This window comes from Pieris napi, chromosome 3 (assembly GCF_905475465.1).
Source record: "Pieris napi chromosome 3, ilPieNapi1.2, whole genome shotgun sequence".
In the NCBI taxonomy this organism is placed as follows: domain Eukaryota; kingdom Metazoa; phylum Arthropoda; class Insecta; order Lepidoptera; family Pieridae; genus Pieris; species Pieris napi.
In genome coordinates this window covers 9,796,119-9,823,850 of record NC_062236.1, presented here as the reverse complement: position 1 = coordinate 9,823,850, position 27,732 = coordinate 9,796,119, and the positions used below count along the sequence as shown (strand labels likewise).

Sequence of the window (27,732 nt, the reverse complement as noted above, 5' to 3'; positions counted from 1 at the left end):
GTTTACATATTATCTTCAGTTATACTAGAAAAAATGTTTTGCATTACAATAAAAAAGACTGTAAACAGACTGTATATCTATATTTTTATTTTATGTAAAAATTAATGTTGTCGATATAAAATGTTAATGATAAAATTCAACAAAGAATACGCAATCTTTAACTACAAGGGACATTATATTATTATTTAAGTCGAAAAAATACCTACTCGGTTCGATTTTAGTTTAACCAAAGATAAACTTTGTCTTTAGTATATCTGTACAAAATAAAAACGCCACCATTAGCATAATAAGATATCTGTGGTCATTCGTCACAATCATAATCAATTTCACTTTGACATTGATAACTGGCAATTGGCAATTGGCTTAATAAATTGCTTGATCCCAAAATAAGATTTTTGTAGCCTGTTTGAGACTTGAGTATTATAATAATTTTCACGATTTATTTAGGTTAGGTGAATTGAGTGACACAGTGAAATATTTATCCAGAGTAACGAAGAATAAATCACAATGCCGTTCATGATAGGAAGAGCACCCCTTCGACGCACTCTAAATTACTTGAACGCTGGAAAACTTGTTCTTAAAGATAAAATTAAGGTCTTCTCTGTAGCTTACAATATTATCGGCCAAAACAATGCAGGAGCTAAAGATTTCGTTTTCTGGTATTTACCACAGATCCAGTATAAAAATCCAGATGTCCAAGTAGCTACATTAAAGAACCTAACACCTACACCATTTATTAAATGTTACTTAGAGGATGGTAAACAGATTTTGGTAGACATTGACAATAAATCAAAAGAAGAGATCCTTGAACATCTGTTACATACTATTGGGAAATCAAAAGATGTTCTGGAAGCTGAAGCTATAGCTGCTGAGAAGAAAGATAACCCTGCTAATTTTGGTGCTGGATGTGAAAGAGCTTGCATGTGTGAAATTTATGGACAAGTCCCTTGTTCTGGTGTTGTAACCTTACCCAAAGTGATGAGAGGAAAATATAAAAATGCAGATTAGTTAGTTTTGTGCAGTTTTTAGTTAATAGTTAGTGTACAAATAAAGTAAGTTTTGTTAGTTAATGACTAGTTTCTACCCTTGTAAAATTCAGAAATCTTTAGTTACGGAAAATACATAAGTTTCCCCCAATTGTACTAGTTAATTAAACTGTATATTTCAAAAGGTATGGTCCTTTATAGCTGACGCCATAAGTGCTGCAGCAATGTATTGAAAATTTTCAAAAGCTACAAATGTTCTTGCACGATCATGAAAGAAAAGGTTATCATCCACCTCTTTGCCCCTTGGACAAGTATGAAGAAATATCCACGATGGACAAGCTAGTTCTTCTATATCCTGAAATTAAAAGAAATGTTGTCATGCTTAGTTTTATGATTATGTATAGCATACCTATGTGTGACACAAAACTGTATCAAACTCTGCCTGGATCTCTAAACCAATCATATTAAAGCTTTATAACATTTAAGGATAATGTTTTGTTTTCTCAAAATTGTCATAATGAGATAAGTACATAATTTCATGTGTTAGAGATAGAAAAGTATACAATATACTAATAATTTTTCTAGTCCCACAAGTGTATAAATGGAAATAAGGACTCTTACAATTAGTAAGTATAACAATAGAGTTTAAAAGTGTAAATTATTATTTGGTTAAAATAAATAGATAAAACAGATGTTAATATTACCTGGTAACACAGCTTAAATTCACTCAACTTTTTGACATTTTCTGGACCCGCTATGACAACATCAGCCTTACAAAGAGCTTTGTTCTTGTCTGTGCATGCTTCAAGGCTAGTGTGGGACTGTGCACATAGTGTCTCACCTGCCTTGTATAGGAGAGGGCTTACTGGTTGCTTCTGTAAGTTAAAAATAATTAGACCATATCATTTTCTTATAAGAACTCTTTTGTTTTAAATAGTGTTAATATTTATGAACCAAAACCTATGAAATATTAATTACAATGAAATATTTCATATATACTCAAATTTTTGTAGTTGTTTTTATGTAGTTCCATGCATTACTTCTGGGAAATCTTTTTGTGCTGTAGATATAAAAATTATAGGACTCCTTATAAATGTAATACATATTTCCGTTACTCTAAATTCCTAATAGTATTAACAGTAATTTTAAGCTGGTATATATACAGAGACACAAGGTACTTACAGAACAGCAACATTTAAATTTGATATTCGCTCCAAGAATTGGACAAAGCAACAAATATGAGTTAAGAACTGGATGAGGAGAGCCAAAATATGCTATGTTTAATTTTCTAATTGTCCCAAATTCTTCCTAGAAACAACCATACTTTATCAACAAAAGTAAAACTTATGTAGTTTTACTACAATTAACAAATCATAGTTCATCCACCTTATTGTGAACAAGCGATTTCTTTCACAGGTATCTAGAAGGCAACCAGCTGATTAGCGATTGTCAGTATGGCTTTCGTCTTGGTCGCTCAGCTGGTGACCTTCTTGTATACCTTAAACAGTATAGTAGGCAATTTAATCCAAGGGGGGCGCCAGCGGCTGGCGGTATGTTTGGACATAGCTAAACCTTCCAGCTATCTTGCTGTCGGAGCATCAAGGTGTTCATAGGCGGAGCATGTTCCGACCTTAAACATTCACAGGTTTAAAGTTGGAACATGGGCCACAAGGCTGTGTCCTATCCCCAACCCTCTTTATTCTACATATCAATGACATGTTGCAATTTAGCAACATTCATTGCTATAGGGCTAGAGGCTCCATAAAGAAAAGAGCGTACCAATTCCTAAAAGGCCGGCAACGCACTTGCGAGCCTTCTGGCAATGTGAGTGTCAATGGTCACTTAACATCAAGTGAGCCTCCAGTTTGACTCCTGTTACATTAAGAAAATAGATAGAACATAGAATTACCTACTTGTCTATACTAAAAACAATGATCAAAGAAACAGTCTTTAGACAAATTCATAAAAGGATTGCGGCGCCACTAGATTCTTTATTAGTTGTATTTTTGTCATCTATAATTTATAACAATTGTAGTACTTAAAAAGCTTACAATAATCGTCATGATAGTAGCCATTGCTTGTATAGTAGAATGTGTTCTAGATGTCATACACATCACGGGCACCAAAGATTGCTGCGCAAACCTTTGAAGGCATGTATGTGTGGATGTCGCTACGAAAATTGCATCCGCCATAAATGAAAAAACTCTGCAAGTTTATAATTAGTGATTAAAATCTAACTGATGTCAAGTCAATGTTCGTTACTAAGGTTTCAATTTTAGTTTTAATAGCTTGGGGCCTATGTAGAACCTGTAGGAGATATAAAACCTAGACAACATTTAAAGTGATAAAAAGGTAGAGCTACTTCATCATTATTATAATTAAACTATTCATTAATTAGGGTGGCAGTTTACTTTTATGGTTATCTAGAGATAGCTGGATCTAGGTTAAATTGTCGTGGGTAAAAATATACCATATAAATATATACTGCCCATAACAGAAAAAGTAAATAAATGTCTTCTAGTCGAGCACTTTTTTCGAGGTGACAAAAAAAAACGAGTGGAGCATGACGTACCTACAGACTCGAGCGGTAAGCAAGTTCGGCTCTGTACTTCGAGAGCAAACAACGTATACGACGAGAGAACGTTGAGTTATTTGCTACCGCGGCTAATAAATGGTCTACCCAGTAAGATATATGTACTAACCTAACGCTAAGCAATATAAACAGTAAATTAAAAAACTACTTTTATATGCATTTGTCGCGCTCCTAAACAAGACTGCTACGGTTACATTAATACAAACCACAGCGGTTTTGTAATGTAACATATTGTGATTATATTATTTTGTAAAATAAATAAATAATTAAAAAAAATATATCGCAGAAATCTGTTTGCCCCAATGAGACGTGGGTATTTGCTAGTCAGTCTTCTATGGTAATTTAATGATCTCTAACTGTATTACTATGATTACCGGCCATTATAATCATGGTTCCAAATCAGTCGATCAACAATATTAACAGCATCAGCGCCAAGTAAAGTTGCTGCTTTCGAGACAGCCATGTTTAACACTGGTGCATTGACTTCTTGTAGTATCATTATCTTTGAATTTTCCAACAAATCCTATAAGAGATTAAGGGTGATATTAAGAAGGCGCTAAATGTGACTACCGTACCTATGTCAAACATACGCTAGTCGTAGTTAGCGCTTCAGTCTCAATTCTGAATTTTACCCTAAAAGAATTTTGTTCATATAACATGCTTGATTCATGAAGGTATAAACAACGGTTAGTATGGTAACTCTAGAAGCATTTTTACTGACTTTGTTTAAGAAGATTCGTAACCTCCAAACAAGGCCAACACAATGCAACAATAAGTTAAACAAAAAATGACGTCCGTGAATATTTGTATCATAAATCTTAGTTTTGCGTGTAACCACTAGGCGCAGTAAATGAGATAATACTAATAATGCAGGCGTTAGTATGTATGGCATAATCACTACATAGTATAAAACAAAGTCGCTTTCTCTGTCCCTATTTCCCTTTGTATGCTTAAATCTTTGAAACTACACAACGGATTTTGATGCGGTTTTTTTTAATAGATAGAGTGATTCAAGAGGAAGGTTTATATGTATAATAACATCCATTAAATAGTGGAGAAGTACTGTTATTTTTGAGGTTTCTAATGTGATGTCGTAAATAATTACATCTTTTCCGCTTACATTGCAAACGCAGGCTGAACCCTACGAGTTTTATCAAAATAATGTACAAAGTATTGTACACATTGAAAAGGTCTACAGAAAAGTCCGTGATGGTATATGTCTATCTCTTATGGATAACCCACAATAACTTTTTTTTGTCATTTACTTTTTACGACAAATAATGGCTAATTTTCGAAGCGATTTTAACCAATACAGCATTAATCCTTAACCAATTAAATACCTTGAATACATTGTTCATTTAATATAGATCTATATGGCCCTTTACACCGTATGATTTAAGTGAATATTTTCGAAGATATTACAGATTTAAAAATTGCGGGATGTAGCGTTTGCGGCGGTACCGGCCGGCCGCACAGTTTTTCTGTAGTGTATTTAGTATCAGCATTGCACCCGTGCGAAGCCGGGGCGGGTCGCTAGTACTTTATAAAGTACTGATACTGCGTACATTTTAATAAATATTTTTCCTTTATAGTTATAAATTCTCAGCATCATATGTTACTGCACAATAGTGTTTTAGTAAGAGGAAGACTGATCTTTTACATTGTCGCATTTCTGGTGTCGCTGTGGTTATTCTTATGGTTTATCTCGTAAAAAAAAACAAAAAAATACCAATCGCTTTCCATGTGTGTCGATTAAATTGCATTTTAATTTTAGTGCGCTGTTTATTATTTCCATAACCATATCACCAGTCCAGTTCTTGAAGCATACGAGATGTTTAGGGGATGATCCACTGAATGATAAAGGTAAGTATTCAGTTAATAAACAATATAATATTTACAACAAACATCAGCAAAAGGTAACACGTGCGTAAAGGACGAAGTGGTTATGCAAAACCGGCATTAAGGCCGAGGTTTTTCTTTTAAATATTGTTCTTGGCAAATAAGATAGGAGTTGTAAGAAGCGCTGAGATCGGTCATCAATATTTTTCTAAAGTAAATGTGTGATTGTTTTAAGGGAAAAAGCCCTACCGCTAAAACATTCGTCAAAACGTGCAAACGTAAACGTACGTTTTGTAAAGAAATCCAATAGATACTTAGGTATGAGTTTCAATTTTGAAGCTATGCAATAATAAATTACAAAAACCTTAGGTGTTAGGTATGAGATTCATGGCTTTAAATATCCAATTTCTTCTCTTTTTTAAGTAGAAATTTGTTACGAGTCTAGAAAAACAATATTTTTGCATTAATAACACGTAAGAAATAGGTAATATTTACGTGCAACAACTTTGAATACTCCTCATATTATGTTTAGTAAGATGTTTGCAGAATTTTATGGTCAAAAAATTCATTTTCTATATTCAATATTTCATTAAATATTGAATAAATTAAATTAAATTTATTACAAAGAATTGATTTCCGATTATCACTTTACGTCACTTCATAAATGTCAATATCACAATTAACATTTTTTAAACGCCACAGACTTCTTACGATTGCGACTCTCGAGTCGATTCTCCATTTCTGGGGGCCTACCATGAGCTTTCTTGAAACAATCCAGTTGAGATGCTTGCCAGTTTTGGTTCAGTCGAGAGGTCATGGTACGTATTTTCATACAAATTGATTGAACGAAATCTGATTACCGCTGCCACGTGGGAACAAAAACAGTCTCGTTTAGTCGGTGTCATGGTATGAATAAGCGATGCATCTCAGTTGTAGGTTGTCAAAAGGCTCGCAATAAGAGGTAATGATATGCCCCCTGCATTAATAAATCTGAACTCTGGGCGCGCTAGAAAAAGGTAGATCAAGCGTTAGCATGGATAGAGAAATTTGGAAACAGCTCAGCCTTGCGATTCTGTAACTCGAAAAGTGAGTTACAGAATCGCAGGGCAGAAGGTCTTTTCCCGTGAAGGAGTTCCGAACAGTCGTTGGTACTTAAGTTAGGATAACGAGTAAAAATAAAAAAATGTATAAACAAATTTAAACATTTGTATATTGATAACATTTGTAAAGATTAGAAATAAATGATTGAACTGAACTCAATAATTTCTGTCCTCCAATTATGATTTAATTGCGAATTGATTATGTCATTAAGACAAGGTTTATTAACTGGGAACTTACTTTCCATTAACTTTTGGCAAGGCACTCTTCTTTGGCAGAGAGAGCACTCATAAGATGTGACTTAGCGCTTAGTGACTCCCGTGTCATAAACCTTGCAGCATCGTATTTTGTGCAGTTTTTTAAAAATATTATCATAGTATTTTCATTGACATAACTCGATGAAATTACTTTTAAGATGTTGATAAATAACATAATACTAAAACATCTAACGCACTATAGAGTCCTGAAGTAAAAGAAATACATTTATTTTATTATTTTCTTCCTAGTACCCCCTGAATCTCCAAGAATGACTTTTGCTTCGTTTCGGGCACACAAAACAATACAAATGTCATGTATATCAGACAAATGACCGCAAACGACCAGAAGACGGTGGCGGACCCCAGGATTTCTGTTAATAGTGGAAAATATTTGACGTTAAAAAATCCAACAATCATTGTAACTGTCATGCAGACAGAAATTCCGATGGATCTCGTTAAGTTATCGAAAAGTTCGGCTACCAAAACTACGCATAAGCTACCGATACCTGCAAAGAACGAAAATAAGGAATTAGGGAGTGATTGGATTCTCATAAAAGCAGCAGACTTTGAATGATAAAAATAAATGTGACCGTGTGTAAGAGTGATAAATATAATAATTATTATTATTATGCTCTAATATTTAACAAATTAATTTATCTTTAGTGAAGGTAAGTCTCGTCTTTATGCGTGGGCATTTTTATGTCTGATCATTCATTTCAAAGGCATGTTCATAAAATTCCAACCGAAAAGTAGAACTTTGTTTAAGTGATAGTGGCCACCCATGCGACTCTTAATCGTGTGATAGAACCCCGCACCGTTGGAATATTATATGCATGTATGTGCGAACCTACTATACCTATAAAGAAAAATGATCAAGGAAAAATAGTTATCTGATGACAATACCAAGAGCGAGGCGGGGTCGCAGTTAATAACTTGTTTTGCTTTTTGCTTAAGGTCTTAAAGTCTTAAGTATTACATACCAGCGTTATAACAAAGAACCACTATAACTAATGATACAAGAGGTAGGTAGTTCATGAAACCATTGATTTTGACTCCAGAATCTTTCATGTAGAAGAACAAGCCTAGACCGAGCTGAAATAAACATTTAAAATGTTATGTTTAAAAAATATCTGCACTACACAATACAGATGGAATTCACGATAAATTTAAGTTAATAAATGTGATTAATATAACTTTCATTAAACTATTTATATGACTTTAAGCTAGTCGGTTTCTATGATCGGACGTAATTTAAAAACCACGAATCTTGCTCAGGTATTTTCGGATTTTCCGGTTCATTCAACTAACGTAAAGCCGAATTTACATTACGAAACTAGTGTTATGCATGTTGGAATGAGTTTCATGAAAATAGTTGCAGCACGTGTGAAACTACTTTAACAAAACATAATAGTGTCGTGAAATCAACAGTATCACCAACGACATGGCTCTGTCAACATCAAAGCTTCATTTTGCGATGCAGAACGTCGTGGTACAGATGTTAATATATAAAATTCGAAAATTATATTTTTATCAACTGACCAACGTTGGTTTGCCATTTTGGCGGTCATTTAGCTGCACGATGCACTCAAACACACACGTCTGCCCTGTGCAAATGCTTTCGCGACACTAGTTTCGTGTCGCGTTTTCATCGTGAAAGTAGTTGCGTGACATTAGTTTTACAAAAAATATGCGCATGGCACGAAATTTATCCAGTGTCGCGAAACCGATGCATGCATTATGAAACTGTAAATTTACACGTGAAATTGTTGATGAAATTTATGTCATAAAACTAATTCCGAGCCACTAGTTTCGTAATGTAAATTCGGCTTAAGGAACATATCAAAGACAGTTTAAAAACTATAACAAAAACATGGGCTGACTTTTAAACCTATTCTATACTAGGTAAGAGCAATTCGAAATCTGAAAGGAAGGAATCCATTGATTGTGATTGGTCAATAGCTTCATTGGACCAATAAGGATCAGTTTTATTTTTAGTTCCATTAAAACGTACACTATTCTTACCATTCCGATCGCCAATCCACCGAGCGTTATCGCCAATATAGGCTTTCTCCCAGCTCTGTCACTTAAAATGGCCGTCACGAGGCACGCTATTACCTGCATCACTCCAAAGATTACAGAAACCAGTTCAGAAGAAACACTGGTATTAGTTACCTCTAGGATAGTCTGTAAATATAGAGTTATGGAACTATATCCAACTAATTGTATTCCGATACTAAGAAAAACTGCAATGCCCATAGATTTTAAGAATACTATATCCTTTATAGTGTTACTAGTTATTTTAGTACCAGACACGCAAGACATCTCTTTTATTTCTTCTTGGGCTAAGAGTTCGGAGTCTCGCAGGTATGTTAGGGTTTTTAAGGCTTCATTCATGCGACCTAGAAAATTCATTTTGCATTTATATTACATTGTGTTAGTAGGCAAAATTTACTTTTATGATCGTTTTTAGTTCTAATCGATGATAAAATATGTATTTCTCAGCAGAGTTGCCTACATTGTTTAGCTTATATGGACTTGAAAATCAATAATATATTATACTAGCAGATTCGGCCACGCGTTGCTGTAGCTAAAGCATAGTAGCAAACTATTCAAGGGAAACGGTAGGAGAACACCAGTCATGGGGACCACCATGCCTTTTTGGTGGTTATGCCATTAATGGTCTAAGATCCCGCTATACAACGACCTTCACCGAGATGCTTATTTAATGAAACGTATTTTATATTTAATTTAATATGTCAATAAATATAATCCATATGGGTTGTCTAGCAAATTTCAGTCCAGAGTATGTTTAATTAATAATTTAAAAAAAAGATTTTTTGGAACATTTCACCGGTATGATTATTAGATAAATTCTATACCAATCGAAAGTATGAAGCCCATAGAATATGCAAACTTTATGCTGCCCATTCTTTTCCGGTCACAACTATCGGGTTGCCAGGTATAAACAGGTAAATCTGTACTAGCATTTGCAACGGTCTGTTTATTGAATGAAATTTAAATGAAATTAAAGATTATTTTATTCTGAACACGGTGGTATAGGGTTGGCTGCGAAAAATCAGTCCAGAATTGCGGTTGTCGAATTTTAAAAAGTAAAATATTGCTCCAAGAGAATGTGTGCGAATGAGAGGTCCCAACCGACCATCCCATGCGATAGAAGAGGACACAGCATAGCAGCTGTTTAAAGTCCACCCACTTAAAGAAAGAGAGTACGCATGCTATTTGGGCTTGGAAAAGAAAAGGATAGGAAATATAATATAGGACTCTATTTAAATAATCCACCATGGATTATTTAAATAGAGAAATAGTTATTTAATTTTTTTTATCAATTAATTATTTATTTGTATATTTTTTATGTGACACTAAAGTATATTTACATCTTTAGTAAAAAAGAAGGTTATAGTGATTCATATATAATACTAGCCTGATTAAAAATATTGATTGAAAAAAATTACTAAAATTACAAATTATAAATCTATAAATATATTATGTGAAACTTGAGCCTGAGAACTGCGGATGGTTCTTAGATGAATATTTAAAACCAGTAGGATTCATTGGGGATCATACACCTTTAAAGATAGAAGACATTGTCGAAAAAAGTGAAACAGAAAGTGATGACGAAGAAGATTCAGAAGTTGAAGATCGTAGTTTTATGTCCGTTGACTCGGATTCTGAATAATTAAAAAAAAATTGTATTTTTAATTTTTTACAATAAATAGAAGTAATTTTTTAATTGTTGTTTTTTGTTGCTGTTTTGTCTTCTTATAATAAAAATAAAATTTGCAAGATTACCCTGATTAAAAAAATTCACTTTTATGGGTTTTGAATTTTTTCCAATAGTTTCAATTGATTTTTTAATTTCTCTGTTTACATTTATAGATTTATAATTTGCATGTAGTAAATTTTTAAATTTTTTTCAATCAATATTTTTAGTCAGGCTAGTATTATATATGAATCACTATAACCTTCTTTTTTACTAAAGATGTATATGTTAACGTAAAATTGTAAATACCGTTAGATTGTAATCTATCTCGCGAGATTATAAACTGTCGAAAGATTGTGAACCTCAGCGTACTGCTTACAATTTAACGTATTATTATTCGGTAGATTGTAATCTATCGAAGTGAAGCCGTTAAATTGTGAAACGGTACGCACCTCGAGCGCTGATTGGTCGGCTTTATAGTAGACCGTTATATGTCCATAGAGTTAGGAATGAAACAAGGGTATCGGTCAAATAAAATGAATGCACTTCAAAAATTAGTATTTATTACTTAGTAGGTAATCAATAATTCTGACATCAAATGATAAAAAAAAATATATCAAAATAAAAAAATCAGAAACGTAAGAATATTTTCTCTTCAAACATAAATTAAAATTGAAAAATTAGTTCAATTTTCTTTCATTTCATTTCCAACACTAACTTAGTTATCATTCAAACTTCTTTGGTCAATCACAGATTAATTTTACTTCCCAATAATTTCATATAACTAATTCTAAAGCTGTGAGTTACTTACAACACGACATCAATTTACATTCATCAAAACAATCAATTTACATTCGACAACAAACAAACAAATATGGTGGCGCGGGGCATATTCTGTTCTATTAATCAGTGCGCGAGGTGCGATCCGTTTCACAATTTGACGGTTTCACTTCGATAGATTACAATCTACCGAATAATAATACGTTAAATTGTAAGCAGTTCGTTGAGGTTCACAATATTTCGACAGTTTACAATCTCGCGAGATAGATTACAATCTAACGGTGTTTACAATTTTACGGTGACATATATATACTTTAGTGTCACAAAAAATATACACATAAATAATTTATTTATTAAAAAAAAATTAAATAACTATTTCTCTATTTAAATAATAAACTACTCCAAAATGATGCATAGTAAATACGAGTCCATCGCTATCCTTTTCTTTTCCAAGCCCAAATAGCATGCGCACTCTCTTTCTTTAAGTTGGCGGACTTTAAACAGCTGCTATGCTGTGGCCTCTTCTATCGCATGGGATGGTCGGTTGGGACCTCTCAGTCGCACACATTCACTTGGAGCAATATTTTACTTTTTAAAATTCGACAACCGCAATTCTGGACTGATTTTTCGCAGCCAACCCTATACCACCGTGTTCAGAATAAAATAATCTTTAATTTCATTTAAATTTCATTCAATAAACAGACCGTTGCAAATGCTAGTACAGATTTACCTGTTTATACCTGGCAACCCGATAGTTGTGACAGGAAAAGAATGGGCAGCATAAAGTTTGCATATTCTATGGGCTTCATACTTTCGATTGGTATAGAATTTATCTAATAATCATACCGGTGAAATGTTTCAAAAAATATTTTTTTTAAATTATTAATTAAACATACTCTGGACTGAAATTTGCTAGACAACCCATATGGATTATATTTATTGACATATTAAATTAAATATAAAATACGTTTCATTAAATAAGCATCTCGGTGAAGGTCGTTGTATAGCGGGATCTTATACTATAAATTGTAGCTTATGTGAAACGTTGGTACTTTCAACACAGCGCCATCTGTTAAAACTGTGGCTCAAATAATAAACAAATAATTTGCAATAAAATAATATTGCGGCTATAAATTAAGATACTAGATAGTAACAGAGGCAATGTTTTAGTCATTTATTCACACTCTAGATTGATTCGAAAGCGGTATTCAGAACGGAAGGCCCAAGGTTAATCACTACATAGTATAAAACAAAGTCGCTTTCTCTGTCCCTATTTCCCTTTGTATGCTTAAATCTTTGAAACTACACAACGGATTTTGATGCGGTTTTTTTAATAGATAGAGTGATTCAAGAGGAAGGCTTATATGTATAATAACATCCATTAAATAGTGGAGAAGTACTGTTATTTTTGAGGTTTCTAATGTGATGTCGTAAATAATTACATTTTTTCCGCTTACATTGCAAACGCAGGCTGAACCCTACGAGTTTTATCAAAATAATGTACTAAGTATTGTACACATTGAAAAGATCTACAGAAAAGTCCGTGATGGTATATGTCTATCTCTTATGGATAACCCACAATAACTTTTTTTTGTCATTTACTTTTTATGACAAATAATGGCTAATTTTCGAAGCGATTTTAACCAATACAGCATTAATCCTTAACCAATTAAATACCTTGAATACATTGTTCATTTAATATAGATCTATATGGCCCTTTACACCGTATGATTTAAGTGAATATTTTCGAAGATATTACAGATTTAAAAATTGCGGGACATAGCGTTAGCGGCGGTACCGGCCGGCCGCACAGTTTTTCTATAGTGTATTTAGTATCAGCATTGCACCCGTGCGAAGCCGGGGCGGGTCGCTAGTAGAACATATAAAGAAGAATTTTTTTTTTTATACAAGCAAACGAAAAGCCAGAAAATATTCACACTGACCTTTCTTAACCATACAATATGGACTATCTGGTACGAAAAACATTGGTACGACCATTACAGCAACCGTGGTGACATAAACTATGTTTACCATCAAGTACGATGCATATGGACCCACGGATAACATTATAAGCATGCCAACTGCATTTAGCAGTTGTGCTATTGTGCCCAACGCTCCACGGATTTGCTTCTGAAAAAAAAAATTACTTTGGTTTAAACCTTAATTTCTATACAAAAATAAATTTTCTGCAAGGTCTTTACTGCACCCCCGGGTTCCTACGTGTTTTAATAAATAGAGAGTACCAAATATAGGGAGTACGTATCTGCATCTGCTATATTGATCAGTCTTCTATGTCTTCTAATTCGAACCTATATGTGTTTCATGGTGAATCGAATAGAGGACCTTTTTTTGTAGAACAAACGGGCAGAAATCTCATCTGATGTTACGTGATACTGCCGCCCAGAGACACTCGATTTCCGACGGCTAAGGGCTAAAACCAATGACGATGTTTAATGTGTATCTACTCAAAATCAGATAAATACAACTTATTGGACATAAACATAAAAATACAACTAACACTAGCAACCTCCGCGCTGTAAGCTGGCATAATTGTCAATATACCAATTTCACAGGTCGCCGTAACGCCTCTAACAAGATACAACATCCAGACTTCCGTAGCAAATATGAACAGTAGATTGACGGTGGCTCGAAATATATTTAGGTATAACATGACTTTCTTCCTGCCATAGAGATTTACTAACCAATAGAATACTGGAAAGACTGAAAGTAATAAAAATGTATAGAAATCTAAGTGACGTGAAGTAGGGTTTAATACAATAAACTATGGAGATCAGGCAGTCTTGCTTTTATATTAAGAAATACCAAAAACAACAGCTTAATGGCTCGGTGGGGCTGGGTTCGTTGAATACAATTTTTGTTCAGGTTAAAAGGTTTCCTATAAGAATAAAAATGATTGAAACAAACGCAGAAATGGGTCCTATTGGACGTTAGAGGCTATTTTTGCTGGTGTTGTCCTTGTTGCTTCAGCGTGCGACTCTCATCTGTAAGGTCGTAGGTTCGAAATCCGACTGCACTTTCAGTCTAAATATTCGCTTGTACAGTGTAGGAAGATCGTTAGGAAACCGGCATGCCTTATAACACGCGTCAGGCACGGAAGCCTGATCACCTACTTGCCTATTAAAAATCGCAAATGATCTGACACAGAAAATGAGGCCCAGTTCTGTAGCGCCACTTTCTCCATACTTCTCCATTCTCCATATAATATTGCATTGTACTAACACGCTATCGAGCTTAAGAATCCAATAGACACGATCCACGAAGCTTGATCCTCATTAACTCGTTCAGAGAGCTGTGTGTCCTCATGCATCAATTTTACAAGCATCGGTGATGTCCAAGATTGAGTCATTCCCATGCCAATAGAAGTTAAATTAACTGAATATAAAATTGCTAATTGTAATTAATTAATTAAATTAACAGAATACATTTTATTTGACACATACTGTTCACAATATTCTTAACGAACATAGTAATAACAATAATTAAAAATCTATAAATACAAAACGAAACTAATTTAAAATGTTTGGTTGCTGTGGCAGTGGCAGCATTTCTTCCCGGTATTGAGATAATTAAAACAAATATATACAATATAAATAATATGCTATAGCTAGCATATTACAGACGTTTAACAGGTAATTAATATAGCATTGATTGCGTTTCGATCAAAAAGGTAAAAAATATCGATTAAAAATGTGATGACGGTAGCACAAAATAAAATAGGGTGGAAAATTTATAAAAGAGACCGGACACAGGCCGCATCTTAGAATAGTAGAAATTTTATTTACCTTTTATTATTTATTTTTGTTAAATATATGTCAATAAAATGTGGATGCTTAAAGACGTATTATTATTATTATTCATTACATTAAGTAGGTACATAATCTTAATACATTAAATAAGTACTCTACTAAAGAAAAATCAAGAAAACCTATCTTAATATATATAAATTACGTGTCACGTTGTTTGTCCGCTATGGTCTCCTAAACTACCGAAGCGATATCAATCAAATTTGTACACCGAGTGCAGTTTGATCTAACTTAATAGATAGGATAGCTTACATCTCAATTTATACCCGCAATATTATTTTATTGCAAAATATTTGTTTATTATTGAATAGTCACAATTCTAACAGATGGCGCTGTGTTGAAAGTACAAACGTTTCACATAAGCTACAATTGGATGGCATAACCACCAATAAAGCATGGTGGTCCCCATGACTGGTGTTCTCTTACCGTTTCCCTTGAATAGTTTACTACTATGTAATATAACAAAAACCTTAGACACAGCAACGCTTGGCCGGTCTGCTAGTATTATATAGGTAGTATTTAGTTCGCGTAAAGAAATTTAAGACTCAAAAATGTAATTATAAATACCTGATATAACAATTATGTATTGTCGAATATTCGCTGAGACACCCATTTCCTCGTTACTTTTAATTAAATTAATATTAAAATAAACTATTCTTATGCTAACATATTAGCCATTTATTTAACTAAAAAGCCAACACTTACTGCGTTAAAATTAATTATAATTTAACACTAGCTGTTTCCCACGATGTAGTGTACAAGTATGGAAGTCTCTCAGCAAATTGTTTGTGTACTTTTATTTAATATAGAAAGAATATTTTTGGGATAAGTAACATTTTTAATTTAATAAATATTGACCGACATCCAAATTTACTTCGTACGGTTTTCATACTTTGTATATTTGTCAATTGGTTCTAAATACAAGTACGTACCTAATATGCTGAAACTCACAGATTAAAGATAATATAGTTATAAAAAGTGAAATTGCACTAATTTAGGGGGTAAGTTTCTAATTATAGACAGACATAAATCAAATTTTTATTAGTACATTAGAATTCGTGAAAATTAAAACGTAATTATGGCGTCATAAAAATTTATCGACACGAATTCAGTAGCTATTTTCACTTTGTTCTTGCGCGTAGTCACAGATTTTATCAAGAAAATATGTTTTAATACATTCTAAAAAAAATCTATTTAATACATTCTTAATTACCATATTTTCTAACCCAATGTTGTATTATTATGCTGCGTTCAGACAACGCCTTAATAGTAAAATTGTAATTTTAAATGTGGTAATAATACAAATATCACAAAAATTAAACAAGTATTTTTATTATGGAATATAAATAAACATGTTATATTTAATTTGTTACATATCCATTGCACTCCCTTTGTCCCGCATACCCAATACCAGTACCCCTCTTACGCAACTACGTTATATAAGGAAACGGACAACAGAGACCAGCCCTGCGATTCTGTAACTCACTTTTCGAACTCACACAGCGGTTTTCGCATCGGCAGTCGCTCTCAAATCAGTCGTGAAGCAGTCATTTTATGATTTGGCATTCTAATAAAGAATAAACTACGAGCTCCCACAGAATTTTCAGAAAAGAAAACCGCTGTGTGAGTTCGAAAAGTGAAGTGCGAAGAATCGCAGGGCAGAAGCTTTTGATCGGATACCTCATATCGGACCGGTCAATTCTCTACTAGTTAAGTTTTCGTGCACCTAATATCGGGCCGATTAAATAGTTATATGTAGTTAAGTCATCATTGTAAAAGTAATAATTAATTAAAGAAATTTAAATATATTTTGTTTTTGGATTAATCCCAAAATGTTAAAAATAATTAAGTGAGGGCCAGCGGTTGACCGCTATATACATATACATATACGTTACATATACATATACATACAGATACTCATGACATTTATTACACATAAATTTAAACACACATTTCAACGTCCAGTGCCTGGCAAGCTGTTTACTAGCCTAATATATTCATTATAGGTGCAACAATATTTGAATGAATTTAGCTTACACCTTTTTCAGTTTTCCCTAACGAATCCTGAATTTCACTAAATGTCTTATCCTTAGTTTCGGGTAAAAATACCGCAATTAAAATGGCAAAAATGACACTCATTCCGCTAAAAAACCAATATGTCGACGCCGGACCTAGAGCTGATGTCATATCGAGAAAGTACTTAGCTGTTGCGAAAATTGTTAGTTGGCAAACCACTAGCCCTAATGTTGTACCGAAGGCTCTTGATGGTCCTTCGAATAATTCTGCACCAATTGGCCAGATCAAGGAGCCAAATCCTAAAAGAAATGTTTGATGTTAAATTTGTATTGACTAAGTTTGTATCCGATAAGTTCTGTTATCCTGTCTGTTAAATTTTTGTATTCAATAAATTATGTACATAAGGAATGCAATAAAGATTTGAGTTTGAGTTTGAGTTTTGTAATTGTCAATAGGATATTGTCAGTTTTTTATAGTTTACTACAAACGAAAAACACGGTTCCAATGATGCGTTTACTTTATGGAACGTTGCTCATGTATTCCGTACAAATATATGTAGATAACAGTGTAACTGAGCAGTGTTGGCCTAGTGGCTTCAGCGTGCGACTCTCATCCGTGGTGGTCTAAGGTCGTGGGTTCGATCACCGGCTGTGCACCAATCTATGTACGCATTTAACATTCGGTATAATGGTGAAGAAAAACATCGTGAGGAAACCGGCTTGACTTAGACCAAAGAGTCGACGGCGTATGTCGGGCACAGGAGGCTGACCACCTATTTGTATATTAGACAAATGATCATGAAACAGATACAGAAATCTGAGGCCCAGACCGTAGCGTAGTGTAGCGCCACTGATTTATTTTATTTTTTAGATAGCAATGACTGATGAATCTATGCATATTGATTTTTTGGATTCTGATTTTGATTCCGAATAAAGTTGTGTTTTATAATAAATATAGTTTTAGTTTTCCATGTAATGCTAGTCATTTTAAGTATCAATAGTAAAAGACTAAATACGTATAGTATTTAATATCATAGAAATACATTTACTATCAATGTAAAAAATAATAAAATAAAATCAAGTATCAAGTAAGTTAAATCCACAAAATATATCAAACTTTCAGGGATACCATACTATTTTTTTTTAATCTGCCGCGCTATTTCGTTATCTTTTTACATTAGCCAGACTAACAGTGTAACTGAAAACAGTGTCGCCGCTATGAATCCCACAAATGTCTATGATATAAATGGATCAATTACATGAATATACTTACAACCAATACTTCCGTCACTTAAAATTTATTTAATTAGATATACAAAATAGCAAATGTACTCACCAGCTGAATAGCAGTAGACTACAAATATTAAAGAAACTATTGGTAGATAATTCATAAATCCAGTTACATTAAATTCCGGGGCACATAGTTGAAAGAATACTCCCAAGCCGATCTGGAACATACGAATGTGTATACAACAAGTTCAAATATACAGTTGACTGCATTTACAATATATTTAATTAGTTAGAAGTGTGGTGTAGGGCTTGCTTTCGAATCACGGCGTTGCACAAATAGATTTTCTGCGCAATTAACACTTGTTTACGGAGAAGGCAATCATCGTGAGGAAACTGACATATCTCAAACCCAAAACATAACGACATGCGTGGCACAGAGCCCCTCTACTTATGTTTAAACATTAAAATTTAAAATAGTAAAATGACCTCATTCATAAACTAATTCTGTCGAATTGGACTATTTTGATTAAAGTAGTCTTCTGTCTCTTTCTGACAACATAAATACTCCATTTTAAAACTTTGCTATATACTGGTTTAGTATTTATGATTCCAGGGACTTTTTTCGACTTTTCTCATATATCATCCTGTCACGGCTACCTACAATCAATGAAACTAAGCAAATAATCCATTTTTATGTTCCCGTCAAAATATCATTGCTAAATTCAGTTCGAAGGCTAACAATCTAATTATACATAAAGAGTAAATCAATCTAATTACACTCTTTTCACTAGTCTTTTGTTTTTTTCTATCAAATTCTGTTTATGCTGTGATGAAAAAAAACAGACCAGCCTTGCGATTCTGTATCTCACTTTTCGAACTCACACAGCGGTTTTCGCAGTGGCGGTCGCGTGTTGTTGTGTTTTAACCGCAAAAAATGGATGGAAGAAGGTGGAGGCCTCCTCCCAGACATGGGCCGCATCTTAGCTTACTAAAATTGTATATATATTTGTCTTTGAATAGTATATGCAAATAAGATGTGGAAAATTACAGGCAATTATAATATATGTTTTGAAGAAAAAATACTTACCATTCCAATAAACATGCCACTCAATGAAAGTATCAAGATCCGTTTTCTCTCGAACATTGCCGTTAACAGAGTGACTGATAAACTACCCATTGTCTGAATTACACCAATAACCACTGACGCAACTTCTGGAGCAACATTTGTCTTTGTTGAAATTAATATTGTTTGCAAATAAAACGAAACAGCATTGAAACCAACTAACTGAGAACCCCCATACAAAAGAAAACACAGCAGGAGGGATTTCAAGAATATTTTGTTTTTTAATAACTCGACTTTACTGATTTTTATTGATTTCTCAGCAGATTTTGCGTAGTCGTCCAATTCTAGTTTCGCTTGTGTCTCCGAACCACGTATTCTTGTCAGTGTTTTAAGTGCTTCATCTGTTTTTCCTGGAATTAAAGTTGTATTAGTGTCTATACAGTATATAGTTATTTGTGCTTGGTAAATTGTCAAATATTGCGGAACTTCATGAGCGATTTCAGCTATGTTACAATCTCGTACGTTTTTGACGGGAGTTACAATTAAGTCTCGGCTCTGAGCGTGATCTAATAGCATATTTAACTTACCCTTAGAATATTGAAAGAATGGACTCTCAGGTAAAAAGAACACTGGTATAGTAGTAATAGCTACCATAGCTAGTAATATATAACTGAATGTATAGTAGGATACAAACGGACCCACAGACAGAGTAATTACAACCCCCAGGGAAGAAAATAATTGAAGGAATGATCCTAGAGAACCACGTTGTGTTATCTGAAACACATTATTATTTTACATACTTATAAACTGGTGGTTATAAGCTTTCTTTACGATTTGGCATTCTGATAAACAATAAACTACAAGCTCCCTCCATATCAGAATCGCAAGGCAGGCTTGACAAAAAGTCATTATAATAAGTATAAATATGACTTACACTAGCAATTTCAGCTGCGTATACTGGTACGACACAAAACAAAAAACAGTCGTTTAACAACATGACCGCTCGTGCGAATATTACCATCCATACTTCTGTCACAAATATAAGAAAGAACGCCATAGATAGCTTCGGTACCGCACACGCAAGTGCACTGTATTTCCTGCCAATTTTGTCTAATAGAAAACTGCCTATAACGTTTGCTGAAATACAAATAACGTTTATTTTATGGCGCGTCTAAACGGGCCATGTTTTGCTGCAATTGATGGTTGCACTGTTGGCAACTAATTGTTCGGCCATTAGAAAAATATTTTAATGCAGCTGATGGCCGAACAATCTATGGCTGGGCAATGTGTTGCAATATGTCTGCAATAGTATGGCCCATGATGCAGATTCCTAAACGGGCTACACAAACCGGCAACAACGGCTGACGAAATCACACTTGTCCCAGCAGCTTATATTGTTTTAAAAAAGAAACAGAAAAAGAAGAGATTGTGGATTCGACCTTACTTAAATAGGCGTGAAACTGTAGATTATTTGAGTCTAGAAATAAGTCTTGATAATAAATTATTCAAGAACTAGAATGTCAAAAGCAGTAATTTTTACGTAGTAATCTAACGTCAAATACAGCTGATCGCAAAACACAGAATATAGCAACAGGCACACTTCACTCATAGCAAACTCATGTCGCGTAGAAAAGGATACACTGTGCCATAATGGCGCGTCTAAACGGGCCATGTTTTGCTGCAATTGATGGCTGCAACACTGTGGCCGGCAACATTGCAAACAATAGCAGCCACACTATGCAATATTGCAGTAATGTCCCGGCCATATAGCCAAACATGTTTTGTATAGCCACATATGGCCGATATTGCCCCGATGGGTGGCCGGACGATCGCTAGGCTATCGAATTCAACTGCAATATTGCACAGCCAGTTCTATTGTTGTTTCAGTCACTCTCTATGTTATGGCACAGTGTATCCTTTTCTACGCGACATGACGTTTGCTATGAGTGAAGTGTGCCTGTTGCTATATTCTGTGTTTTGCGATCAGCTGCATTTTGACGTTAAATTAAATATTAATTAAAATTCAAGACTCAAATTGTCTACAGTTTCACGCCTATTTAAGTAAGGTCGAATCCACAATCTCTTCTTTTTCTATTTCTTTTTTAAAACAATAAAAGCTGCTGCGATCAGTGTGATTTCGTCAGCCATTGTTGCCGGTTTGTGTGGCCCGTTTATGAGTCTGCATCATGGGCCATACTATTGCAGACATATTGCAACACATTGCCCAGCCATAGATTGTTCGGCCATCAGCTGCATTAAAATATTTTTCTAATGGCCGGACAATTAGTTGCCAACAGTGCAGCCATCAATTGCAGCAAAACATGGCCCGTTTAGACGCGCCATAACAAAGAGAGTGACTGAAACAACAATAGAACTGGCTGTGCAATATTGCAGTTGAATTCGATAGCCTAGCGATCGTCCGGCCACCCATCGGGGCAATATCGGCCATATGTGGCTATACAAAACATGTTTGGCTATATGGCCGGGACATTACTGCAATATTGCATAGTGTGGCTGCTATTGTTTGCAATGTTGCCGGCCACAGTGTTGCAGCCATCAATTGCAGCAAAACATGGCCCGTTTAGACGCGCCATTATAAAGACAGAGAGACTGATGTCTATTATATAGGACTATAGACAGTAGACACCCTGTGGTAACAGGCTTCCATCACGGTTAGAAAACTGTGACAGGCCGAGAGTGTTACACGCATTTATTGCTGGATTTACATTCAGCCGTAGTGAGCAGGGAAGTGGGCAGGACGAGTGTGTACGAGTAATCGCGATACTTCATATGAAGTAAGAAAGCTTCCTTGCCCACTTCCCAGCCCTGCGATTCTATAACTCACTTTTCGAACTCACACAGCGGTTTTCGCATCGGCGGTCGCTCTCAAATCAGTCGCGAAGCAGTCATTTTATGAAATCAAAACCGCTGTGTGAGTTCGAAAAGTGAGTTACAGAATCGCAGGGCTGCTCACTACGGCTGAATGTAAATCCGGCATATCATTCTCAAGGCTTATTTACATAGCTATAGGTTCAGTTTAAAACAATTATTATTATATTTAGTATGATTACTAACGTTTTATTATGAGGATTAGAAGATTATAAGGAAAGTTGTTAGTAATTGTATTCTAACAACGTTGTCTGAATTACTTATAATTTAATATTAATAAAATGCATTAAAAATATGGACAATTAAATAAGTGTAGACCGTACTTCACGCAGATTAGTAATAATAATAATGAAAGTAATAATTCAACTTAAATATAACAAAAAGTTTTGATAAATTTATTTGACAACAAACAATTAATCTTAAATGAAATAGTAATTGCTGCATAGTATAAACTAAATGTCAAAAGCTATATTTGTTAACATAATATTTTGAACATTTTACTACGCTCTTCGAGTTTGAGATTCATTTTTATTTATATAGAGAGAAGTATACTTACAAAAGGCACTAATAAGATATCCCAAGGATACGATCCAAGATCCTTCATTGTCTGTGATAGGACGACTGAGTGGAGTCTGTGAGGGATCAGCTAATTTGACAAGCATTGGTGACGACCAACTTAAACTCATGCCAGTCGTTAGCACACTTAGGTTTACTAGAAAATACATATTAGTAAGTATAATTTTGTAAGAACCTTTTTTAAAACAAAAATGTGTTTGTCAAAAATATGTTTAGTCTCTTATTTGTTTCTAAGAAAATTATCAATGCAACACATGTAAATTCTATCAAGTGATTATGGTACTTCAGACAGTTATTAAAGTAGTTACTGATGAAACGTCGAACAAAATAGAGGTGTGCTCGTGGTTTAGAGATTTCGTAACGGAACCGTGGCGTCTCAATCGAGATGACAGAGCACTGATCTTAGAAATATTAATTGTTTCTGCTAAATAATATTGAAAAAAAATCATCAAAGTCAAAAACAATAATTTTTAGAAAGGAACTTTTGAGTTGTTTCAGAATTTATTTTATTTTGCCTTGTGTAGTTTAAGTGCGTTTTAAACGGTCGCGATCACTTTTATCAAGGTCAAACACTTAAACACCAAAAATGGTCTTACGCTTCAGCGTACTGCGTACTAATGGAAAATCCTAATAAGAAAACCTATCATTAAGTATTATTATTTTGTCCTAATTCATCTTCAATTTGGAGTGAGTAGATTCAAAAAGTAGTAGTTTAAAAGTATGTAATAGCAGTGTCGGCCTAGTGGCTTCAGCGTGCGACTCTCATACCTGAGGTCGTAGGTTTAATCCCCGGCTGTGCACCAATGGACTTTCATTGTATGTGCGCATTTAACATTTGCTCGAACGGTGAAGGAAAACATCGTGAAGAAACCGACATGTCTTAGGGTGAGATCTATAGTGCGCACTTGGACTTTGCTCAGACTTTACTTACGAAAAACACTAAGGTTAAACTATGATTTAGTATATTTATAGACATTTTAACGGTGAGATTAAGCTAAGCTCAAGCTAAGACAGAAATTGATGTTTCATTTCATGCAATACCTTCTTTATTATCCTTTAAAAAAGTAAAGAATGGTTATAGTTAAGTCTGAGCAAAGTCTAAGTGCGCTCTATAGATCTCACCCTTAGACCCAAAAAGTCGACAGCGTGTGACTGGACCTGAAGGCTGATCACCTACTTACCTATTAGATTTAAAAATGATCATACATAAAGAAAAGAGCGTACCAACTCTTGAAATGCCAGCAACGCATTTGCGAGCCTTCTGGGAATGTGAGTGACCATGGGTACCACTTAACATCAGGTGAGCCTCTTGCCCATTTGTCTCCTACTACATAAAAAAACAAACATTTTTAAGTTCTAAAAAATTATAAGACCATTTACCTATTATAACTGTTGAATACTGCCAAATAATTTCTGGTGATAATTGTAACTTCATTGTACAATCTTAACATATAAACTCGCGTTAACTGCAGAATAGTCTTTACGACTTGTCTTGCGAACATATACTAAAGGAAATTATCAATTAGTAAAATGTCATTACAATCTTATATATTACAATGTAAATACTTCAATTTGTTATATTCCAGAATAGATTAAAGATCTAATAATTCTGTAATTTCCACATTCATTCACATTAAATAGGTGATATAATTAAGTTGTGTTCTGTCTTTAAAGTTGGATATTTTATGGAATCGATTTTGTTTCTACTAAGAACCTGAAAGAAAAAACAATATTTTGTTTATTTATAAGTTTTAAATCAGTATGCTTGTTAAAAAATACGTGCAAAGATGAAAACAAATTATACACACAAATTAGATATACGAACGGAAAAAACACGGAAGCAAGGGACAAAAAAATCGACAAACTGCAAAAATAAAACGCAAATTTAAACTACACCGTATTCAAAACTTAAACCTCATTAAGAGCATTATAAACAAGGTTACTGTAAGTGTCATAAAATATATCAAGATATTTTCATGAATGTTAGTAATTAAATTGCAAGGGCGAGACAGCCTATTCACAGGAGCGTAAAGTAGAGTATAAGCTAGGCGTACTTAAAAGGGACTTATTTCTAACAACTTTAGGATTAAAAAGAAAGGAAAATTTACTGACCTTCAGTATTAAAGTTAAGTACTTGGTACAAATAGGTACACAAGGTCAATGAAGTCACGTCTTCTTACTCGAAATAGTCTAAATGAGCCTCGTATGTTTGCTATAGACAACGCAACGTTTTTGTGGCATTATCTAAAATACTAGGGACATGTGATTCCTATAGGGTTACTTTGCCTTACCTACCTTAATGAAATAATATTTAAACGTAGCATTTCATTAACTTTGTTGCGGAATCAATCCGTGTGTTAATGTGAAAATTTAATTTTTGATCAAGAATTACCCCAACGCCTCTTGTAGTATTGGTAAGTCTTGAATGTGGTGGTTTGGGTATCTGTTAATAATTTTATTTGTAAATGAGAAGAAAGAAGAAACGAGGTTATTTACATTTTTTGTTGTTACAAAGTAGTTGGTTGAAATGTAAGAATATAAACCGAAATTTATTATTTCCATTTCGGCAAATCATATTATGTGTTCCGTTTGACGTCCAATGTCCATTATGAGAGTACATCGTTTCCTTTTCCGCCCAAATATCGACCCCAATATCGCTAGTATCCGACCTTTTCCCACCACGTGACACCGCCGCCAGCGCCCAGCGTTTGAAACTGGAACTAACTTTTTACCGCGCTAAAGCAAGCCGCCAGAGTTATTGTTCATTGTTGCGTCGTTTTTCGTCTTGCACAGTCGCTAGTGCACACTTAAAAATGAATCAGTATATTCAATGTTATATCGACCTAAAATTTATTTTCAAAGTGGAAATAATTATTTCGTAAAATGGTAAACTCGGTTTTCACGTTAAAAATATAAAATGGCTAATGAAAGTGCTAAAATCTGTGTAAATGTGTTTCCACGCGGTCAAACGTGCCTCACCCGCGCTTTACAAAGCCGTCTCATATCACGGGAGATATTTTCTCTGCAAGTTCTGACAAGCCGAGTTCTTCGCAAAGTTCGAGTACGAGTGAAGAGGATGAAGAACCGCCGCCACAACAAACACGAAATAACCACGTGCGCAGTAATTCACGTGATTATTCTCAGGTTTGAGCAATTGTCGCAGTAATTGGTGAGTCACCTTAATAATACTTTTTTACAATTATGCTGCCTCGTCTAGCATGTTACATAAAGTGACCGAATCTAATAATGCAAACCTACACGACCTTTTTTTGAACCATGCGGCTGTATTTAATGATATTGCTCATTTAGACGTGTCGGTTCGAGAACCTCCGAGTTATAAATTATAATAAATTGCAAGAATGTTTTGGTCAAACTTGAAAAACATGTTAGAGAAGATTTAGATAAAATTCCCACCCCTCTTCGGAGTACATGTTTAATCCTGAAAAATTATCTACATATTTACAAAATGTTGGTAGTATTGTCAAAATTGACAGAGTTCGCGGGTACCAATCTAAAACCAATACCTACGCGTTAAATCACGCATACGTTTTTAATCGCCTGTAGCTTCAACGTCTCAGGTTAGTCTTTTGACTCTTTCGCCCTTTCTTGGTAACCGATACAACTCAAAACAAGGACAAAAGAGTCACAACTTTGATGATCACGAAAATAAAAAATGTGAGCCGTCACGGGACGCCTGGCAGATGTGAAACATCGACATTATTTTGTTAAAATAACGATGACTATTTATTGAATAATCATTTATTTTCATTTAAATACAATAATTTACGAATTTATTTCAAATCGTGACTACTTAATTCGTTTAATCAGTGACTTCGAAATTCACACACCGTACACACTACTGCATATAGACTATATATATACCATGATATAGCGTGGCGTCGTCACGGCATGCGTCGTTGTATCGTACATAAAAAAACGAAGGAGGAACAAGGTCCCAAATGCTGTTAAAATTGACAAAAGATCTTCTGGCACTGACGGACAGTTTGAATATTGTACTTATCCCTCACTTCCTTGCCGGGAATGTACAACGTGGACGCCGATTACCTCTCGCGCAATCGCAGGGCACCAAATGGCATCTCTTGAAAGAGGCAACCACGGACATATTCAGACGATGGGGAACCCCTGAAATAGATCTTTTCGCGTCACGAGAGGCTCTTGTCGTGGCAAGTTATGTGTCGCTAGACTTATTAGACTCCAACACTTGCTTCACCTCGCCTTCAGCAAATGCTGGCGATACGATCTAGCGTGGATATTTCCACCGCCAGTACCTCTACCTCGAGTGCTGCACCATCTCAACTTATCTCAAGGGAAGTTCATAATTATAGCACCCAGGTGGAGGAAGCCTTTTTTGGCGCCGGGATTTGAAAGGCCGAGCACTTGCACCCTCGCTACCAATACGGAATCTAAACAAAACCCTGATAATTACCGTAACGGGTCAACCTCCTCCTCAAGGGCAGAAATTACATTTGGAAGCGTGGCTGATTTTGGCTGGAAAACACGAGACGAAAAACAACGTCATGTTTGAGATCTTCAACAAGGAAAACATATGCCCCTATTTGGTATAAATGGGTAAATTGGTGTCAACATAGTAATATAAACTGTCCATTCCCCGGCTCCTGATGTAGCTAGATACTTAGCAAACCTATTTATAAAGGATCATCTGGCATAGATATCTATATTCTTCCTATCTGGTGCTCTCTTGACAGAGCGGTCGTGATCGCTAGGAAGTAGTTGTAGGGGCAGATGTGATGCGCTTCACGACGTTTTGCCATCGTTGCCTATTAGTGGTCATCCTGCTGCACTGATTGAGAGAGTCTCCTACGGCCGACTTGATTTGGTC

The 27,732-nt window shown here is 34.7% G+C and overlaps 2 protein-coding genes across 8 annotated transcripts; one reads left to right on the top strand and one right to left on the bottom strand.

The window, feature by feature from the left end:
• The first annotated feature begins 358 nt into the window (after window positions 1-358).
• On the top strand, window positions 359-1,070 carry LOC125063508 (probable 28S ribosomal protein S25, mitochondrial). The gene has a single exon (XM_047669989.1). The coding sequence runs from the start codon at window positions 508-510 to the stop codon at window positions 1,006-1,008; it is 501 nt and encodes a 166-aa protein (XP_047525945.1). The 5' UTR covers window positions 359-507; the 3' UTR covers window positions 1,009-1,070.
• Window positions 1,037-25,109, bottom strand: LOC125063507 (facilitated trehalose transporter Tret1-like). Of its 7 annotated transcripts, none has more exons than XR_007119523.1 (14): window positions 24,984-25,109; window positions 24,252-24,376; window positions 22,852-23,007; window positions 20,341-20,543; window positions 19,994-20,180; window positions 19,431-19,816; window positions 18,450-18,561; window positions 15,666-17,413; window positions 14,515-14,667; window positions 13,793-13,995; window positions 13,218-13,404; window positions 8,796-9,172; window positions 7,754-7,865; window positions 6,607-7,279 (listed from the first exon to the last, which is right to left on the bottom strand). XR_007119523.1 is itself a non-coding variant. In XM_047669988.1 (12 exons), exons 7-12 carry the CDS (start codon window positions 5,378-5,380, stop codon window positions 1,165-1,167), a joined length of 849 nt encoding a protein of 282 aa, XP_047525944.1. In that variant the 5' UTR covers window positions 5,381-7,279; window positions 7,754-7,865; window positions 8,796-9,172; window positions 13,218-13,404; window positions 13,793-13,995; window positions 14,515-14,667; window positions 15,666-17,113; the 3' UTR covers window positions 1,037-1,164. The 7 variants fall into 7 exon arrangements, 2 of the variants coding, with proteins under 2 accessions (XP_047525944.1, XP_047525942.1); XR_007119522.1 differs by having other exon boundaries at window positions 24,252-24,585; window positions 24,984-25,107; XR_007119520.1 differs by lacking the exon at window positions 24,252-24,376 and adding an exon at window positions 24,096-24,198 and having other exon boundaries at window positions 24,984-25,106.
• Between the last annotated feature and the right edge of the window lie 2,623 nt (window positions 25,110-27,732).

Bases quoted from the DNA above. Each gene is read 5' to 3' on its own strand.
- LOC125063508 (XM_047669989.1), top strand. From the start codon at position 508: ATGCCGTTCATGATAGGAAGAGCACCCCTTCGACGCACTCTAAATTAC.
- LOC125063507 (XM_047669986.1), bottom strand. From the start codon at position 14,647: ATGGGAATGACTCAATCTTGGACATCACCGATGCTTGTAAAATTGATG. The intron at 13,996-14,514 runs GTTAGTACAATG...TATTACTTTCAG, and splicing joins ATTCTTAAGCTCGATAGCGT to TCTTTCCAGTATTCTATTGG. The intron at 13,405-13,792 runs GTTAGTTGTATT...TTTTTTTTTCAG, and splicing joins ACAGCGCGGAGGTTGCTAGT to AAGCAAATCCGTGGAGCGTT.